This window comes from Diospyros lotus, chromosome 1 (genome assembly GCF_014633365.1).
Source record: "Diospyros lotus cultivar Yz01 chromosome 1, ASM1463336v1, whole genome shotgun sequence".
Lineage (NCBI taxonomy): Eukaryota > Viridiplantae > Streptophyta > Magnoliopsida > Ericales > Ebenaceae > Diospyros > Diospyros lotus.
In genome coordinates, this window is record NC_068338.1 from 39,410,477 (window position 1) to 39,432,449 (window position 21,973).

The 21,973-nt window shown below is 33.7% G+C and overlaps 2 protein-coding genes and 1 non-coding gene across 5 annotated transcripts in view; 1 reads left to right on the top strand and 2 right to left on the bottom strand.

Moving 5' to 3' along the window:
- Positions 1-6,649: 6,649 nt before the first annotated feature.
- On the bottom strand, positions 6,650-6,721 carry TRNAC-GCA (transfer RNA cysteine (anticodon GCA)). Its single transcript has one exon. It is a non-coding gene; the product is annotated as a tRNA-Cys (tRNA).
- An 820-nt stretch (positions 6,722-7,541) lies between these two features.
- Positions 7,542-10,133, top strand: LOC127793589 (uncharacterized). Its single transcript, XM_052324373.1, has 4 exons — positions 7,542-7,784; positions 8,742-8,841; positions 9,693-9,748; positions 9,899-10,133. Exons 1-4 carry the CDS (start codon positions 7,542-7,544, stop codon positions 10,022-10,024), a joined length of 525 nt encoding a protein of 174 aa, XP_052180333.1. The 3' UTR covers positions 10,025-10,133.
- Positions 10,134-12,219: 2,086 nt separating this feature from the next.
- Positions 12,220-21,973, bottom strand: part of LOC127805756 (protein CHROMATIN REMODELING 35) — a 32,286-nt gene continuing 22,532 nt past the window's right edge. Inside the window, exons 6-8 of one of the 3 annotated variants that reach the window (XM_052342537.1) lie at positions 18,299-18,457; positions 12,645-14,407; positions 12,220-12,551 (exon numbers count right to left, since the gene is read on the bottom strand). In XM_052342537.1, the coding sequence (XP_052198497.1) occupies positions 12,548-12,551; positions 12,645-14,407; positions 18,299-18,457 (1,926 nt within the window). In that variant the 3' untranslated portion in view covers positions 12,220-12,547. The remainder of the gene's footprint in view (positions 12,552-12,644; positions 14,408-18,298; positions 18,458-21,973) is intronic. The other 2 variants (XM_052342522.1, XM_052342530.1) reach the window with 2 other exon arrangements.

Below are 21,973 nucleotides of genomic sequence, written 5' to 3' on the forward strand. Positions count from 1 at the left end.
CTTATGTAAAAATAAAGTGTATTAATTGAAACTTAACCATTGTCAAAACATTACCCTTAAAAATAAGGGTAATACTAATAAATGTTTTTAAAATAATAGTTAAAAAATAATTATTTTATTTTATTTTTAAATAGTGTGTGTTTATTATATCGTGTTTTCAATATCTAAATAATTTTACTAACTTATGATAAATATATCGTATTTGAACTGTTTAATCAATTAGAATATGCTAGTGATAATATTTAATGCATTTTATTTTCAACATTAAATACTTCTATTGATTAATAATTAACGCATTATATTTTAAAATATTTTACTAACTAACTAACTAATAAAAGTGTTCAAATGTTGAAAAAAACATTACTATGTCTTAACGAGTGTATATTATTTTTATATAAAATATATATTACATCTTATTTTTAATATTTAAATAATTTTATTAGTTAATTGGGTTTTGGTAACAAGTTTTTGATTGATGGGAGATCGATGAAATTTTAAAAATATATACTTTATGTTATTTTGCTCTTATTTTTTGTTTTGATGATGAAAAATATTATTTTTATATTTATGTCTTAAATCAATTTATAAGATGATTTTGGTTTCAAATGAAAATCAATTTCAACTCATCTTAAAATACAAATAATTTCTTTCTCAAAATATTTTGATGGACATTGGAAAAACGAAATTCTATAATTTAAAAGATTCTTCTAAATGTGATTCAAAATCGATATCAAAATGTTGGAGAAAATGAAAAAAAATCTTTAGTGAAGAAATAAGAATTTAGTGAGAAGAAAATCCTTAGTGAGAAGAGATAATAAATAAGGAGGATTTAGTGAAATGTTTTAAATCCTTAACAAAGAGATTAGAGAGTGAATTAGGTCATTTAACTCAATCACTATAAATTTTGTTTGTGTCTCCATTATTTTTATTTTTCATTATATTTATTTTGTTAGGCAATCTATTCAATCATCTTTATTTGGTTAAATCCTTATTTTTTTGTCAAAAAAATTAAGTTAAATCAAAATTTTAAATAATCTAATTCACCCCTCTCTTTTAAGTGTCATTATTATATAATTATATCACTTTAGTGCAACATAAAAAGATTAAGTTATTCTAAAAATAAGAATAAATTATTGTGAACATACCCCTCAAGTTTGGTATGAATATATAAAGGACTTTATATCATTCAAAAATTATATTTGCTATTCCTATCATTTAAAAGTTATATTAGGTTAGATTTACGATGTATGGAGCCCACACGAAATTTTATAATATTATACTAATTTCTACAAAAAATTTGATGATTAAGAGATTAGTGTAATTTTTAAAATTTAAGAGCGGTTGATATAATATAGTGAAATTTAAGAGTAATTTAGAATATTAGTTGGCATAATAAACAAAAGAAGATTCAGATTTTAGTAGGAATGGAATGGGGGAGTAATAGTCAAAATCAAAAGCCAAGTAGCATTGGTGATTGGTAAAAATGAAAGGAGCATTCAGACCACAGAGATACCGTGTGTTGCTTGCTTTTGCCCATCAATCAAGGCAATTGGGTCGGGTCTCTTTTAGACCAGAATATTTTTCCAGCTTGTCAAATTAAATAAATTAACCTTTTAATTACATATTATGCCATGATGGAAGTCTTCGCATGCTGATGCTGCCATGCTCATTCTCCACTCCACCACTTTTACTTTATTCAAAGTAGAGAGCCGCCTTGAAAAAGTCAATGCTTTTCTATTCAATTTTTTAAAGTTAGTATTTATTACATATGAGTAAAAAAACAGAAAGTAGAATATAAAAAAAAATATTTTAAATAAAAATATTTTTTATTATATTTGATGATGATTTTTAAAACCGACCACCACGTGCTACCTTTGCGAATGGATCTCGAGAATAATGCCTTGGTCTTGGTGATATCGGACCTCGGTGATAGAACCTGCAAGACAACGGAGTGACGGGACTAGGGTCCCCCAGGTGGACTCCGACGGTCAAATCAGTATGATAAACGTAAGTCGTAACAAATGTAAGAGTTGTAGAGCTTGGTTATACCTGGTGAGGACTCTTGTCTTTTTTAGGCGAACCTGTTATGGGATACTCGAGATAAAACCCGTGAGGAGCGGGCGCGACTCCTGAGGATCTCGGTCAAGTTGGAATGGGTCTTTGCGGCCTGGCTCGAATTTTTCGAGCTCGCTCCTGATTGTTGACTTGCCACGTGTCAGTCTCTCAAGAGATTCATGTGGCAAGTGAGACCATTAGCGCGTAGGGATATTCTGGTAATTTTAGGTGATACCACATCAATATTTATTTAACAACTCTTAAAAAAAAAAATTATGTGATTTCTTATCTTGAATTGTTCAGATAAATTTATCTTTTCATTTCTAGATAAATTTATTTTGAATCTTACAAATAAAAAAAATGACATATATGTTGTATTTTAAAAAATTTAACAATTTGATAAGAATTTTAAAATACTTCTCAGTCTTATCTTGACCATTCTATATCTTAGTACGAAAAGCATTATAGACTTATATTAATACAATCTTATCTTACTTATTTTAACAAACGCTACCTTATTATAAAATAAATGTGATCATAAATCTCTTGTAATCTTATTTAAGTGCATATATTATTTTGATGTAGATGAACTGCAGTCCCCCAATTAATTTTGTTCTAAAAGGAATTTTGTAAAAATAAAGGTCATTTTCTTATTTATAATTCAAATCTCATATTTAACAAAATAAACTTTTAAATATTTTATCGAGATTGAGTTACGCTTATAAGGGGGTTGATATTAAATCTAAAGAGACGACGATATTATTATTTCAAAGTTAAGTATGATTAAGTTTCATACAAGGTGTTTAGATTTAAGGCATGATTGTGAATGTATTATTTTTATTTTAACAAAAATTTTAATAAAAAATTATGATTAATTATAACTCAAAACCCACCCTCAATTCGTAGCAATACAAATTAAAATGCAAGGTGATGGCTCACATTTATTATTGCATGTGTATTATGGAATTAAGCTGTAAGTTTAATTATGAGAGCTAGCTAGGGAGATGGGCGATGGGGGGTTGGTTGGTTGGTTGGTGCAGATTTTCATCCTCACCTAATAACTGGCCACCTAATTTCACCATGATAATTGATCTTCATAACCAAGAAGACCTCAAAGCTACATTGGGCTATATATCTCATGCAAGTGAATTATTATGCTGATATAATAATCATTATTACAGCAAACAACCACACCTAATAATTAATCAACTGCTACATCTTAATTAAAAACTTAAATATTCTTAAAGATAAAGTTTGGTTGGCATACCATATACCACACACACACACACACACACACACACATATATATATATATACACGTACAGATAAACATATATAGTCGTTTATGAATTATTTGAAGTTCGATTAAAAATTAAAGTTATTTATTTAGTTATTAAATTAAATAAGTTCGTGTTGAAATTTTAATTTGATTTGTTTAGGCTCTGAATAAACTTATTACAAAATAATGTATTTTTTTTATAACTTATATTTTTCAATTCAGGGGAAATTATTCAAAATTTAAACATATATTAAAATATATGAATTTTATATGTTGTACTAATATAATATGAAATATATATATATTAATTTAAATAAATATTAAATTTAGAACTTATGAAGAGGTTGTTTGAAACACGTTTAATTAATTTAAACCAGCGATCTAAACCTAGCAAATTAAATCGTGACAACACTCAACTTGAGCCCTAAGTTCAAGCTTGATACCAAGTCAGAGTTTGAGTATATATGAACCTAACAAAATTTGACTTTTTAACTCATTTACTACTATATAAGCCTTAGTTAGCTTTTACAACTAGATTCAGGTCTTGGGTTAATTATTTACCAACTTTTATTAGTTTTGAGCTCAACTTCATGCATATCTGCTGCTATTGTATCAAATTTGATGGGTTATAGAATATGTTAGTTTCTGGAGCTTTGATAATTCTACGTACGTACTTCGGAATTGATATATTATTTTCTTTGAAGATTTCATACTCCCTGCACTTTAACAAAGTGGAGCTGACTATTGTTTGGTTTCGTTCAACTTTGTGGTGTAGTCCAATGGTTTAGTGCTGAGCTGAGAACTAGAAGACGACCAAGTTCTATATTCAGATCAACTGGGACATCTATTCCTTCATGCATATTCTATATTGGGTATAAAAGAACTGTACTTAAATATGCTTCAATTATCACTAAATTTACTATATGCCATTAATGCCAGTCTATAGACATCATCCAAGTAAGGAGGCTATATACCAACAAACATAGGATCTTATTGTTGACATGAATGTTCTATATAGAATTTCAAATTTTAACTAGCTAGAATAAGAGCGACAATATCCTTGATTTATTACACAAATTTAAGCCAATATCTAGCTTAAAAGTGTCTAAAAGACTACCCAAATTTAAAGCTTTTTGGTTAAAAATAATCTCATCATTTCTTTTGAGATAGAAAAATTATATATATATATATATAGGAATAAAGAATAAAATGCTTTAACACTTTTTCTTTTTGAAACATACCTAAAACGAGACTACCCCATTAATATAAAGCTAATTCAAATTAGCCCCTCTTCTCTTATTTTTTGGATATTAATTGCTTTGTTTGTTTTTGTTAGACTAGTTGATTATATTAGGATGTTTTGTTGGTCAGAAATCTCTTAAAACTTGTTTACGTACGTTTTATATTTTAACCTGTTTAGTTTGTTCTATGAACTTTTTTATTTTGCTATTATTACGTATACTGTCTATATTTTCAGTAATTAATAATAATAATAAATTTCTCAAACAAAAGAAAATAGAGGCACCCAATTCACACCCCCACCAGTTTGGCAGGGAGCACCAAACTGTTCCTAAGCGACAACATCAATTAATCTTTACAGCCAAGATCTTGTTTGCTTGACTTTACCACGCCATGTGAGTGAATTGTTAGGAGACACAATGATTTGAAAAATAAACAATAAAACACAAAGTTTCACCATCATGTTTAATTAAATGGGACGAATCATATATACATTAATTATGATGATCACTACATTGCATGAATAATATTGGTGATGTTCAAACTAAAGTATTCTTTAAGGCCAAGTTTGCATGATCCCATCCATCCTGCGAAATTAAACGAGAACATGTGTTCCAAACAACGCAAAAACAAAAAGGCAAAAGCTTTAACGTACCAACTCTCTCTTCCCCCTATAAATATACAAAAAAATTTCTCTCATTGATCATAGGCCCAAGAATTATAACCTTGTTTAGAACACAGTGACATTTTTGTCAAATTGCGTTAATTCTTCCATTTCTTGCTTCGACACAAAACCTTTGAGACATTGTTTTCAGGGGCACTGTTGTCTCGATCGTATTTGTTATCTTCTCATTGGAAACAATTTGTATCCCAGACGCAATTGGCAAGCGTCGCAAGCGTGGCCTAATTAATTCCGTGACATACAATACCAAAGCCAGCCGGGTTAGGTACAAGTATATATATAGCAACGATCTGGATTGGAAATTAAAAGATCGGCCGGGTTGACAGATCAAATATTGTGTATCGATCCATGGATATTGCTCGTCGACTGAACGAGATCGAGAACGAGATCGAGCGCAAGGACGCTGAGATTTTGATGCGGAAGAACATGTTGGGGCAGCCGGAGCGTTTCCGGGTGCTCGGCCAGTCCTACATACCCAAAGATAGGCAACAAACAATGAAGCAGAATATAAGGCGCTTGAAAGAGGAGAAAGAGCGGCTTGTGAAGGAGAAAGAGTACCTCATTGTCCAGGCTGCCCATCAAAGTGAGAAGGAGTGAGTGAAGGAACATGGAAGAGTATAGCAGCAGCAGCCGCCGCCGCCTGATGAGTTTCATCAATATATATATATCCACATATATGTGTGTGTGTCTGTTCTTTTCTTTTCTATATATATATATATACAAATAAATAATTAATGATTGATGATTAATGATTATTAATGAACCCAGTAAAGAATAATTGTAGAGCAATACAACACTGTTAATGTTGCTCATTAATTATGATGTGATTATAATGATAAATGTGAGGGAAATCAACTCCATTAATTTGATGTGTCCTGGACTGTAAGCTGGTTGTGTTGTGGAGTTCTTCAAAGGTAAGCAACGTCCAAGAAGGAGGTAGAAAAGAACTTTGCCTGATTTTTATTTTGAAATTTCAACTCTATGGAATCATCTCTTTGTAATTAATGTTTGTCGTGTTATATGTTTTTGTCAAAGATGATGTATGTAATTACTTAGTACTATCATCATGTGCTTTTACATGACTCGATCTCATGATTTGATAATTCAAAAAAGTTACATGTATAAGAATTAATACTAATAATTATTGGGCATGATTTATTAACTGAATTTTGATGGTAATATGAGTAATATACCCCTTCACTTTGCAACATATTTCAAATATTATGAGATAATTAAATTGATAAAATTAAAATTTGGAAAATTAGGAACTGAGTGGAATGGATGATGAACACAGTACATGCAGTAGGAGGTAACTTGGCAATGAAGCAGAATATGTAATTGGTTCGGATTATACCCAAAAAAGCAAAACTACCCAGCAGAAGTTTAGAGGGAAGAGGGCCCAACCGGGTTCGAACCGGTGACCTCTTGATCTGCAGTCAAATGCTCTACCACTGAGCTATGGACCCTTTGCAGTCTAGCTAGAATTATACGATATTTATAACTGATTCGTAACAAAAAAAGACCTATTGGGAAAATTGGAGTACTCCTAGTTACGAAGAACTCATGGGGGCCACCGTCCCTTTAAATCAAACAAATAAAGTATATATTTAAGTTTGATTACATATAAATTATTCTATTAAAAGGTGTCGACAACTGAATCATTTCACATTTTTTAAGTTAAATATGTATTTTAGATTCTGTACTTATACACTTTTTTTTTTTTTTTACGTAAATACTTAATTTTTTTATTATTTTATTTAAACTCTTGAATTATATAATTTAGAATTAATTACACCTTTAAATTTTTTGTTATTTCATTTACACTTCTGAACTATACAATTTTGAATCAATTTCATAACTTGACATATTTATTGAGAAAAATAAATTAAACCTAATTTGAAATAACAAAAAAATTAAATATCTAAATAAAAAAATAAAAATAAAATATATATTTTGTCACGTTTTTTAGTTAGATTTATTATAGTTTATAGGTGAATAAAAGATTTATATAATTAAGTTAAAGGTGGCACGATATTGACATTTATGCTCAACATTCATGACTTTAGAATCATATTTAATTTTGCTGAAAGCTTTGAATTTAATATTAAGTTTTATAAGCACATTATTAACTATTTAGAATATTATAAGTAATCTTAATTATTATTTTAAAGGTAATAATTAAATAAGGAAAATGCTAGAAAGCCCAATGGGCTTACCGACGGATTTACTGAAAGGGGATAAAAAGACGATTTTCCCCCCACGCCTTGCTCTCTCCTTCCCTTTCCCATGGATTCCTCCTCGCTCTACGCGTCTCCTCTACCATGGCCGCCGTCGCGCCTCATTGCTGTCGCCTGGCCTCGCTTTCGTCGCCTGTATGCCATCACTGCCTCACCTTGCCTCACCGACAGTCGCTGCATTGATTGTCGGCGAGGCGACAGCAGCGAGGCGCAACGGAGAGGCGAGGCGGCAGCCATGGCAAGGGAGACGTGCAGAGTAGGGGGGCAGTGGCCCGCTTTGCAAATTTGCAAAGTGGGTGGGGGCAAAATTGTCTTTTTGTCCCTTTCCTGTGAGCCGCTCGGTAGACCCGTCGGGCCCTGTAGAATGACTCATTAAATAATAATAATAATAATAAATATATCTTATTTTTACATAAAGTGTGTTTATGGTATTTTAATTTTAATATCTAAATAATTTGTTAAATAATGACAAATGAACCGTGTTTTTTAACCCATTTAATCAATTAATAAATTATTTAGATATTAAAAATAAAATATAATAAAGTAAATGTACCTTATCTAAAAATTAAAATACATTATTATTATTATTATTATTATTATTATTTAATCATTCTCTTTAAGAGAATAATTAACATTACTCTTATTATTAAAGCTCATTATAAAATATAATAGATTTTATAATTAATTATTAAATACTTTAATAATAATAATTACAAAAACGTACTTGATATGTTAATCTTATATATCTTCCCAAAGCTTAAATCCTCACGAAGAAAAATTTCATAAAAATAGTCATTACATTTCGTAATAATTGATAAGAAATGTCGTAAATTTGTAAGTTAAAAAAAAAAAAGTAAAAAATTTGAAGGTTTTTAAGAAATTCTTTACAAAATATAAACCATTAAAAAATTAGAAAAATATGACAAATTGAAACTAATATTAATTTGAAGGAATTAAATACAAAAAGATTACCAAACACTCAATTTACATAGAGATCCGTACTCTGTAGTAATAATTCAATTATTAATTAATCCACCATTCCTTAGGCTTAGGCTTAGGCTTAGTGCCCCAACAACAGCAAAGTGGTCACACTCATCTTTGCATTGCAATAAGACTCCCACTGTGATAAGCTTAATAATCTCTACTATATAAAGCAACCATCCAATTTGTTCCATTCTCCACATATGAGAGAGAGAGAGAGAGAGAGAGTAGTTTTGTTGTATTATTGATGATGATGTGTTGTTAAAAGAAGCATCATCTATCAAGATCGAGGATTCTCAAGAAGATTGCTCTGCTCTTCCTCCTCCTTTCACTTTTAGCATTAATCCTTCTACCAATTTCATTTGCAGGTTGGTGATCTCTGTTTCATTTCATCTGTTCACTTTCAATACTGATCAGATTTGTTTTCAAAAGTCTCTTTTTAAGCTTTTAATTTCATCAAAATATATGAAATATGAAGTTAAAGAGTTCTTAATTATATATATATATATAAACATGATATGATTCGTAATATGAGTACATTTAAGTAGCATTTGTTAATCAAGATATAGATCGAAAAAGATAGGATATGAAAAACATCCTGAACAAAAGTATTTTTGATTATATTTGTTAAATTTCGACAAGTATGCCTAGTGAAGCTTGTGTTTGATTCTTGGGTAATAATCTTGTGTACAAAACTTTCATGATAAAAAGGTGTCGGGTGTTTTGTTATTTTTGTAAGGAAAGTAGTCATTGTGCTTTAAGCTTGAAGTGATCTTTCTTTTGTAAATGCCGAAGGTTGTAACTTATTGTCTTAAAAAAGTGGGATGCATGATGAAACGAATAGTTGTTTAGAAATTAGTGTTATATCTTGGTGGTGGGATGTTTGCTTCCAATTAAGTTTAATTCTGTACCACTTTTTTGATGACCTTTTCACGGATCTCCTATACTAACAAGAGAGCTTTGAGAGGCAGACTATTACAGTTACTTTCAAGATATTTATCCCTTTCTCCATTCAAATAACTTATCTTAAACTTTACAGATAAGTTATCTTGACAGAGTATTATCTTATTCATTTTAACAAACACTATCTTAAGATACTAATAACACTTGTGTATACGACAAGTCTGTAACTACTGAATTGAGTAGTTACATATACACTAATAACATTTTTAAAAAATAAATGATCGTATTATTTTGATAATAATGTAAGATTTTGTAGGCCAACAACAGAGCAACAATTTGGCCGAGGAAGATGATACAACTTATGATGATAAGGTTTACAACTCATCTCTCTCTTGAAACTTCACTCGTCCATTTTGGCTAATTAATTTCCTTTTTTTTTTGTCATTTGTTTTATGTGTATGTATATATATATAAATATATTATTCATTATTATTATTAATTATTAAACATGAAGTATTACAGCAAGAGGCAGCCACTACAAATAATAGAATCCAAGAAAGGCTTCTGAGAAATAATGCCGGAGATTATGGACACTACGATCCGGCGCCGGCTTTTGCCCGGCCTCGCTTCAAACTCATTCCCAACTGATCCATCAATCTTAGATTGTAATTGAGATTTATGATATTTGAATTTGAGATGTGGGGCACTTGTGTATCATATTAATCTCCAATTGTTCCAAGTTAATGCAGCATCAAGGCTCGCATCATCCTATTTTAATGTTAGTGATATATATTACATTAAAATACTTAATGTTGTTTTGCTATTTATTATGATTTTGATGATAAAAAATTATATTACTTTTATAATAAAAAATTTGTCTAAATAATTATTTATTTGGTGTGTCTATATCATTTTATAAGCACTTAAATGAAAATCCATTTCGTCTAATGTCAAGATCTCGTTCTAAAAATTCTTGATGACATTCGAAAAATTAAGATTTTATGTTAACAGAACCGTTTAAATTTGTTTCATCCAAATTGGTTTTGAAGCACTTGAAAATTGAAACAATGTTTTTAAAATGCAAAGGCCTAAGTTGTTGACCACACATGAAATCTGGTTGACCAGTTGCCTTAGCTAGTTGATCGGACAAATGCATGCTTCTCGACCAAGCACAATCGATCGCTACTGCATAAAATCCAATCAGTCGACTTTAACCCAGTTTACTATTTTTGCTATGCTTGTCGACCATTTCTTAATGTTTGCTTTAATTAGTTGGCCGTTTCTTAATCATGTTCAATCTTTTTGTTACAGATATCTTTAAATGTTAGTTTTACAGATCATTTATGACAACCAACGGCTCCATTAACGATTGATAAATTCAAATGGTAGGTGAAACATATAAATACCGATCTAATGGTGCATTTGGATGCTTAGAGAATTTATTGGAATGTTTAAATTTTACAATCTCATTCATGTACTCTTAAGTGATTTTAATTTTTCTCTCAAAAGCTTTTGTATAACATTTGTATCATTTGCTCAAACCTCTATATTTAATTTTTGATAAACAAGAGATATACTTCTTAGATAATCTCTTATTGTAAAAATTATTGTACATTATCTAGTAATGTTGCTAGAAAGTCTAATTTGATAAGTAGAAGATTGTATTCCTAGTTGTGACACTTAGAAGGCCTATTTGAGATCAAGTATGAGATTTTAGTGGATATTTTAGAATCTTTTGTTAGGAAATAAAATAGTGAATTAGATCATTTGGACTGAACTACTATAAATCGATTGTGTAATTTTTCCATTTATCTTTCACTTCATTATTATTTTTAAGTATCATTCTCAATCACCAACATTTTTGCACTAAAACCTCATCAATTCTTTAAAATTCTTTAAGTTTAATCAAAATTTTAAAACCACCCAATTCACCTCCTAAGTGTGTGGTGTCATTACATACACAATCTAACATTTACGACATAAGTAAAGTTAATTATTATTTTAAAACATAATTAAAGTATAGTAAATATTTTTTTATTTTTAGACAATTTATATTTATTATATTTTAGTCATTAACCTTATGACATTATTATAGTTTTCCAAATCACTAATCACTTGCACATTATATGTTATTAATTAAAAATTTAAATTAATACAATGGGTACCATAGTGCAATTTACAAGATGTTTAATAACATTATATTTTGAAAATACTAATCTTATGAGTATTTTAAAATTTATAAAAAAAAAAGGTTAATTTTTTAACATGAGTTAGCCTTAGTCAATAGGTTGAGACAGTTAATTTCTAATTTCATTAATATCTCTACTATGTTATCTTCTACTCCAATAAATGTCAACACAATTGTAAAGATATTCAAGTATTAAGTTTATTTGAGTTTCATGTTAATAGCCAAACAAATCCGATCAATTCTAAAATTTTGAAGCAAAAACAACTCAATTATTATAAATCAAAATTAAAAACGCACGTGCCTTCTTCAATTCGCAACATAACCAACATGCATTACTTGTTCGTCTTCATTATTCACCAAGTAATAATATACATAAACTTTAAAGTATAGATTAAATGATTGAGTCACGATAAGCTGAGATTCATATCATTCGATTTTGTCCTGTACGTTGAAACAGAACTTCTATATACGATTTATCTCCTCTATTAAAATTAAAGACATGAGCGATAACGAAAGATTATATAAGGATAGTAATCCCAAATAATAATATGCATGAAACGTCGGGAAGACTTACAAACCATAACCAACCATCAGTTATCACGAACATATCCCAGATACAGGATATGATCTAACATCCTCCCAAAACATCATAACAAATATCGAAATCAAACATAAACATTCAACCAAACAAAACTAATATCTAGAATTGATTTTTATGGATATCCAAAATTTTAAAACATTAAAAAAAAAAAAAAAAAAACAACAACCAACCAACCTAAAGGCGTACCATTGTCAAAGTTTTCAAAATACAATTAGAGAACATTTTAATATTGTTGGTAGCCAGGTAGGTGTATTCATATGTACAAACCAACTTAACAATTTTCCTGTTGAGGCCTAATTAAATTCGCATCTACAAAATTCAAGCATGTACAAAATTCACATCTGCACCCCATCCCCATGCCTCCTCATCCCTACCGCATCATTTACCTGCAAATCAAATAACAAGCCAGCCCTTAGAACACCACAATCACAACCACAACCACATACGAAGCATTGACCAAGAGTATAATTTTAACCAACCTCTTGTACAAAGCTTTGACGTCTTCGCTTAACCTCGGCGATTCCAAGAACTGGTCGCCGCACTCTGATACACTCACAGTCTCCATTTCAAATTCGTTCTGACCACAATACTGATTCCATTCGAACCACATTTTTGCAATTGACTCCTTCTTAAAACAGGTCCAGTGGTCTTCTTCTTCAGGTGAGTCAGCAGCCACCAAGCGGTATATGTAAACTTTCTTCTCTTGACCTGGCCGGAATGCTCGTCCAATGGCCTGCCGGGTAACGGATGGATTCAAATGCACATCTATTATGATTACACGGGAGGCGCCTACCAGAGATATCCCTTCCCCACATGCTTTTATCGAGCCAAAAAAGACGCGAGCCTCAGGGGAAGTATTGAAGCGATCCATGGACAACTCTCTATTCTCAGAACTAGAATCACCCGTGATTACAAAGATTTCTTTTCCGAGGCTCCATCCCTTCATTTTCACTGCTAGCCTCTCCAAGAACTTGAGCGGCTGCAGGTACTGGCTAAAGACGAGCAGTTTTTCCCCGCCAGACTCACAGAGTGCTAACAGATTGAAGAAGAACTTCGCCTTTACACCTTCTCTGAGTTCCACCTTCTCCAAAATCTGGTCCATTTGGGCATCATCGAGTCCAGTTGAAGAATCCTTCAAGGAATATCTCAAGTGTGGGTGAATATATAGTGCACTTCCAACAGAACTTATCTTGAACTTCCTGCCCAACTTCTTCAATTCTTCAACTTCACGCCTCTGTTTAGGGCTGAGGCTAAGGAACACTGTGAAGTCAACTAGACCGGGCAATTCATCAAGAAAATCTCCTTTGTAGAAATGGAGAACCTTACTTGTCATTTCACGTAAATCCTGAATAACAGTTATTTTCCTCTTGAAATTTTCATCTTTCTGTAGTGTACGCTCCACTGATTCATAAAAGACATTTTCCAAGCCCTTTGCCTTAACATGTTTTCTCACACTAGGTACTCTGGATAATATTCGCCTTATAATGCTGCGGGAAGTATCCAACCGCAAAAATTTTGGGCGGACCAGATCAAAGATGTTGAAGACTTCCTTGACATGATTCTGATACAGAGTCCCTGAAAGCACAACTTTTCGAGGCGTCTGCACTTTCTTCAGGGAGTTCAGGACATCAGTGTTCTCATTCCTAGGGGTATGGCCTTCATCCAATATGAGAATGGACGGCAATTCAAGAAGTATCTCTTGGCAGGCAATTGCGGCAATACTGTTTTCACTGTCACAAACAATAGAAGAAAATTGCTTGTACCCGAGAAAGAGAATGCTTCGCTGACCAGCCCACTGGTTTAACACTTCTAGCTGTTGTGACCGATTATCTGCTTTTACAGAGTAAAAGTCCAACAGGGGAATGTCCTCAACTTGCCACCTCTTGAATTCTTTTTTCCAAGTAGCTAATATGCCTCTTGGTAGTACCACTAGTGGTCTAGCATAGGGAAACTTAGCCAGAAAACTCTGCATAAAACTAATTATCATGAAAGTTTTCCCAGAGCCTGGAGCATGGGCCATGATGCAGCCGCCCGGACTCTCTGCAACCAAGTTACTGAGTAGAAAATTAAATCCCTCAACTTGATGTGGTTTCATCTGTTTCCTGTGCCTGGGATGAGCACATATGTTGTCAACAACGAAATCATGTCCAGATAATTTACTTCCATCACGAAACATTTCAGTAGCCTCTTTGTCCTTCACAGTACGGGATTCATAACTGTATGTTCGTGCATTCCTTGTGACCTAAGCCAAGAGAAGTGAATCATATTGGTCAGAGAATATCAACTAGCGAGAGAAGTCTACTAACTGCTACGGACAGTTTTATACAGAAAAATAAGAATTGAGATTACATTCTAAAGCTAATTAAATAAAAGGGCATCCCCAGTACACAAGGCGTCACGCTTTGCAAGGGTCTTCTTGTACACAACATTACCCTTACTTTGCAAAAAGGCTGTTTTTACAACTCAAACCAGTGACCTTCTTTCTAGTCACGGAGGAGCAACACCTTACTGTTGCTACCAAAACTTAGCAGTAGCACAACCATACAAGGGCCATGATATAATGTATACCCAATTCTGGCTTTGGGAAAACTACATTCTTCCTAGTTGCAGTTAATTTATTGGAATCTTTCCAGCTATTCAGACATATATCCATATACACTGGATAAATTGTCGACAAGTTAAAAACAAAAGGGATATCTTTCAGAATCAGAACAAACAGAAGTTGCCTTTACACGCAATAGAAATTTCACCAATAGTCCAAGAACAAAGAAACCCACAGCATATGAGAAGCCCAATTATGTAACATCAAATTAATTTTGAATAGAATGAAAATGAATTAAATTCTAGTTAATAAAAAATGCAAAGCTAGTAGGGGTAGACTCTTGTAAACGTTCAGGTCAAGTAGCTAGAATATTACAGTTCTAAGAGAAACTTTAACTTTTTGTGCCTACAGACATGACAATGCTTCTTCATTTTCAGTTGAGTATTGGAACATGGACATCTAGTAAATTGCAGAACAGTAACATGAGGAAGAGGAAGGAAGAACCTATCTTAAAGAGGAAGGAAGAATATAATTTAGTTTAAATAAGAAAGGCATGTCATGGATAAAAACTCAGCAGACTTTTAAGCAATTTAAGCATAGAAATTACTTAGCAAATTAAGTAGCCTGTTGAAACTAAAGTTAACCAACGGTCTAATTTGAGTAGGTAGCCTCAAGAAAGCCCCAGTATATAGATGGCATTGACACTCAAAACACAACTTTGTATTTAGAAGAAGACAAAAATTAAACAATCAAATAAAGCTAATAATAGAAAGACAAGAGTCGTAGCATTTTGGAGTAAATAAAATTTGAGTTGCACATTAGGTCTAATTGCGATACGAATCTCCATTCTTGGAGATAATTATAGAATTGGTCTGCTAAATAGGAGGAAAATAGAAAATTTACAAATAACTACATGTTGCTTTCTGAGATGGAAACATTCTGAAACCAGAAGCATGTGATGCAAGAAAATCAGAAGGCAACAGATGAAAATGTCACAAAAGCAAAACAGTGTGACTTGGATATATCACCAGGCAACAAATATTCGATGGCGACCACATTATATATTCAAATGAATTTATTGTTGAAATATTTGCCTGAGGATTAGACATATGGTCACGGGAGAGGAAGGACAAATAGAAGGTATTAGATTAAAGCTTCTAGAAGTCTGGTAGTTAGGGTTATATTTGTAACTGCAGGCAGTTATTGGAGTCCTTGTATATCCCGCCCTTTATAGTTTATAAATAGAGGGTTCGGGAGTCTTATTTTCACTCTCAATACGTTTTTCATTCTGTCTTGTGAAAAAAGTATGTGCTGTGTGTTTGTGGAAGAGAAAAGTGGTATTATTTTGTAATCTCTGGGTAAGGCAGCTTGGTAATAGGGCTGGGAGAGAAATCAGTGCATGTAATCTTTGTTTTCATTTTCAAGATAGTGAAGAAAGTGACCATCTCAGTCTGGATGTAGGTTCTCCATCTAGGAGTTCCAAACCAGGATAAATCTCATCTTGTGTGTGAGTGCTTTGATTCTGTGTTGCTTTCTTGTATTCCTATTTCTGTTCTATCCATGAGTGAGGGATTGTATTTGTCTTGAGGGAGATTTGAGTGTGTATCGGCAAGAATTGTTACAACATTTATCATGGTCAGATCAGACTAATAACTATCCAAGCTAAATAAAATGTGATTGATTAACCAAAGCTTAATCTTCTTGTCACAAGCAACATCTTGTTGCATCCATCAACTATAAAGTTGATTAATTTGGTAATGTTGAACATGGTATATGAAATGGGTGAATAATAGAAAATGAAAAAAAAAAATTCAAGAATGCATATTGAATTTTGAGATTATGTATAGCCTAAAATCTGTTAAACCAGTTGGAGAACATGTTAGAAATCCTAGAAAATTGAAATCTCCTGCAAATAAGGTCATGTGTTAGGTGAACTCCTGGAAAGAACTGCGGAAATGTCTATACATGTGATAAAGCATAGAAATGTAGAACAGGAGAAAAAGAGAAGTAAAGAGACAAAAGATCAATATCAGTATTCTGTCAATTCAATTAATCATATAAAACTAAATTAAATATTTACATAGTGGCTACACTCAGTAGCCTCACCAAACTAAGAATCCATAATAAACTAGTCTAATAGAGTTGGTCAAAAAGATGTTAGTGTCTCAGAAAGGTCAATAACCTTTTAAAGGGGGGAAGGTTAACTTTAATCAAAAAGTGAACTTTCTAGCATTCCAACTTACGCCATGTCCCTTTTTCTATTAGTCCTTTTGTTATCAATAGATTAGAGAAACTCCAAAGAAGATTAGAGAAACTCCAAAGAAACTTCCTTTTGGGGTGGGTTAGGTGATGAATTTAAACCATCTTGTGAACTAGAACAAGGCCTTTAATTCCATTTTAAGTGATGGTCTAGTTAGGAGGCATGGTATCTTCAATGATCCATGTTGGACAAGTGGCTTTGATGATTTTTCCTTGGATTGTAATGGCCTTTGAAGGAGGGTAATGACAAATAAATATGGTTGATCTTAGAAAGGGAGGGAGTGCCAATAATGACCCTTATATTCTGCCCCTAGAGAGGACACCATAGTATGGGCTTGTATCGGCAATTGGCCCTTGATTAAGTGACTAAAGGTGAGATTGAGGTGATGTAAGGCCAAGTATGCCAGGGCAGATTGAAAGGTCAACTTTAGGGATGACAAGTCATAGGCAAAAGTGACAGTCAACTAGAATCAACTGTTTAGTCACCTATAGAAAATAGAATAGGCTGGACGGGTGACAGATGATCATCCAAAACAGTGAACACAAAGATGATCAACTGATGGGAGAAGAATCAACTGTGAAGTAGGCTGAGACCTAGGAACTTGACAGTCAATAAGTCCACTATAAGATCAGTTGTACTAGCCAGTTTACAGAATTTTGGGGTTTCTCTTAAAGCCAATTTCAGAGATCGATTCGGTAGCCTTAATGCTTGAGACCCGGTGTCTAATTTTAAAATGTTACAGCCATGATATGGTAAGTAAGCGTTAATGTTGACAACATGGTTCAGTTTGATTAATATTCAAGTGATGATTAATGAACAAATATGCCTACCAAGGCCATGTGTAAGAGCTGCAGGGTTTTGCCCCAGCATGGGATTTAGTAGGGACATTTATAGAGTGCAATATGGTAACTTAGGGACTTTCTCTTTTTCATATAAATATATGTGCTGGAATAAAAGAATACATTGAGAGGAAAGAGGAAAACGCTGAAAACTGGAATCAGCTTTTCAGCAACACCTCAGCTTTTTACAAAGCTGGGTGAAATCAGCTTTGTGCTGATAAAAGGATAAGAGGAGCAGATTTTAGTCTAATAGCCACCCCTTGTGACACGCTTGAGCTCTTTGGAAGGACTGAAAAGCAGATAGCATATTTGTTGTAATAACACAAGGATGAACAGAAATTGCAATACACGTTATACCTTCCTAAAAGTTTCATCATCCTGCTTCAGCCAGCTAAAATCAGAAATAACATGATGCATGGAATTTTAGCCATATGACCAAAAGAGAAAAAGTAGGTAAATTTGGTGATGTTATCAAAGAACCTAGATACATACCTTCGCATACTGGTACTCAATGATGGTCTCAATGCTCCTTTGGATAACTCCACATATTCGACAAACATAACCAAGATCATCCTTCAATACAAAAGAATGGTCACACTCATCTTGATCATCTCTTACTTGTTCATAAGGCAAAGGGTCTTCGGCAGTATCCTGATGGACAGTATAAAGTTCAAATGAGTATTAAGTTTGAAATGAGTGGAAAACTGGATCACCGTCAACAAAATGTGAAAGCAATAATATATAAAACTCTGCAATAAGGACTTCAGTGCTCACTAGGTTAATTTAACAAACATGTTATTAATGGAAAATTGCCAACTCAAAAGCTAGAATTTGTCAGGTGCTGATATTGAATATCATTTAACATTGACTTGATAGGAGTTTGAGGATAAATAAAAGAGACATGCATTATTTATAAATTCAGGACCTTTTGGCAAGGTAGAGATGAAGGTTAATATTTTGGAGATCCAAGAATTACGTTTGCAGTAACTCTACCAGCCACAACAATGATAGACAGTTTCAGGATCAACGTTTAGACTCCATAGAATTTTTTGAATAAGCATCATATAGAGAATATTGTTTCTGTTTGCATACTCTTTTTTCAAACATGGCTGGTACCTCAGCTGGGAATTCATTGAATTTTTTCTCTTTTTTGCTGAGTAAACTCTATGATATATCTATATTCATATACATATATATATAACCATATCAACAAGAGTTTGTTAAACATCACACAGAACCTGAAGACAGAGAAGTAAAAAACCAAAAGGAAAAACAATAACCACGAAATTCAGATATTAAAGTTCAAAAGTGACATATTGGTGAAATCACATATGGAGATACCTGATGAAGAGTTGCTTATGGAGAAGGAGAAACAATCCATTCAAGTTTTTTTAGGTCCCTTTTGCAACTTGCCATGGAATAGTAATATGTGACCACCACAATCAGGCCCAGTCCACAAGCCATTCAAGGTTTGCCTTTAGGAGTCCATCAGTTGCTTTAGGTTTAGTTTGCATAATAATTGCTTTTTGTTACAGCATCATCAAGTATGCCTATAAGTGATTTATTTGGCCGCAAACCAATCAATATATACGTTAGGAAACTGTGTTTTTCAGTAATTCAGACCCTAGTCTGTATCTATATCTATTTTTTGTTTTTTTTTTTGCTTTGGGTTAACTATATCAGTTAGATATACAAGCCATTTCTTACCTGCATAGAAAGCTAAGTCAAACAAATTAATAAGGTTCTATTTCCCCTGAGGATGTAAAACAAATTAAGAATGAATTTTGGGAACTTTTTCTGTTTGATTGTTTTATGTTGTTCTTTGGGACAAAGGAAGAGAGAACTTCACCTAGATGTCAGGTGCATATTGGCATCTTCTCACAGGTTTTGCCCAGAGGATGAGAAACATTTCTCTGTCTCACTGTCGTTGTAGCTAGTCTACATTGCCAGCGGAATCCCCCCCCCCCCCCCCCCACATCAAGTCAGGTTGGGTCACATTATAAACAAGCCACTGTCAAGCCTTGTGAATGAGACTTGAATTTCAGAACAATTAGAAGAATAGAAAGAGAGAAAGAATTTTGGAGGGAGAGTTTGAAAGAAGTAGAGAAAATTTGAGAGGAAAAGAATTCAATGTTATTTTCACTCATGAGTTCCCATCCTTGCGTAGCTAAGCCTTTTGTAGGCTCTTCTATGTGATTATAACTATACCAAGGGGTAGAATGGTAATGTTGCCATCGACAAATTATGTTGGCTCCCGCCATTACATTTGAAATTTCAGGGAAAAAAAATACAATTAGACCCTCGGGTCGTGACACTCCCCCACTCTTTAAAAACAATTCTTGTCCTCAAGAATTTCACAGTAGGCCCATTGCTCTTGGGAATTGCTTCAACAGCTCCGAAAGGTACTCCCAAGTGGTGTGGTTCGGCTGTAGCTGTGATCATTGGCCCAATACTTGGGTTAGGGGCACTGCTGCTTGATAGACTACCCTCCTGTCTAGGATAGCCCTGGGCTCTAGGGTTTCTTCCAATTCATCTTCCATGGTTGGCAGTCGCTAACTAGTGGGGGCACCCAGTTCAATGGAACTTTTGAGTCGCGAAACATTAAACACCGAGTGTACATTTACCCTTGGGGGCAACTTCAACTTGTAAGCCACTTTTCCCACTTTAGATTCAATGATATAGGGCCCCCAAAATACTTAGGACTAAGCTTGGATGCGGGTGCGGTTGTGAAGGGTTGTTGCAAGAACCTTTTCACTTTAAGGAACACCCTATCTCCCACCTCAAAGGCTCTGTCACTCCTCCTTCTATCAGCCTTTTGCTTCATCCTATTCTGTGTCGTGGCTAACTCCTCCTTTAGGATGGATAGCATGTCTTGCCTTTGCTGCAAATATTGCTCCACTGCTTCTAAACTGGTAGTAGAGCTAGCTATAGTGAGTAGAATGGGTGGCTTGTACCCAAACACTATTTCAAAGGGGCTTCTATTGATGGCACTGTGGAAGCAAGAGTTGTACCATCATTGAGCTAAGTGACAACCACCTGTTCCAGCTTTTTGGCTTAGTAAAACACATGCATCTGAGGTAGGCCTCTAGGCACTGATTGACCCTCTCCGTTTGGCCATCGAATTGAGCGTGATAGGCAGTTGACATATGTAATCCCACCCCTAACTTCTTAAACAACTCCTGCCAGAAATTGCTAGTGAAGATTTTGTCCCTATCTGATACAATCAATTTAGGGACCCCGTGCAGCTTTACCACTAAATCCAAAAATACCCTAGCCACTTCTTGGGCTGAAAAAGGGTGTGAGGCTGAGGAAATGCCCAAATTTTGTCAGTCGGTCTGCCACCACTAAGATCACATCCTTACCTTCACATTTAGGCAACCCCTCCACAAAGCCCATTGAAATCCCTTCCCATGCTAGTTCTAGAACCTCTAGAGGTTGCAGTAGACCAGGGCATGGCACCTATTCATGTTTACATCTTTGGCATGTTTCACAAGCCTAGTACAAATTCTACTACATCCTTCTTTTGTTTTGGCCAAAAAAACAATTGCCTCACCTTGTGATGAGTGGCCTTGATCCCTGAGTGTCCCCCTAGTGGTGAGCAGTGGAGAGACCTTAAGATCCTCTCATTCAATCTCTTGTCATCTCCCACCACTAATCTTCCTTGAAACCTGATCAGTCTGTTGGACAATGAATACCCGTGATTTCCCGAGGGTTGAACAGCAAGTTGGGGGAAAAGATCCCTCACCTAATCTGTCTGGTCATAGCTCTGCATAAGCTCCTTCACCCATTCAAGTACCACTGCTGTAATGGCATGGCAACTACCACTGTCCTCCCTTTTGGATAAGGCATCAGCCACTACATTCTCATTTCCCTTGCGGTAAAGGATGGTGTAGTCTAACCCATAAGCTTGGAGACTTCTTTCTTTGTAGTTGAGACTGTAGCCTTTGTTGTGACAAGAACCTTAGGTTTTCATGATCAATCTTGATCACAAAGGGGTTACCTTCCAAATAGTGTCTCCATTTGTCAATTGTCTTCAGCACTACCAGTAATTCTTTGTCATACAAACTCCACCCCAGGTGCCTAGGAGCCAATGCTTGCCTAATGTAAGCTATAGGTCTTCCCTCTTGCATTAGCATGTTATGTACTAACATGTAAAGGGGAGGTAAC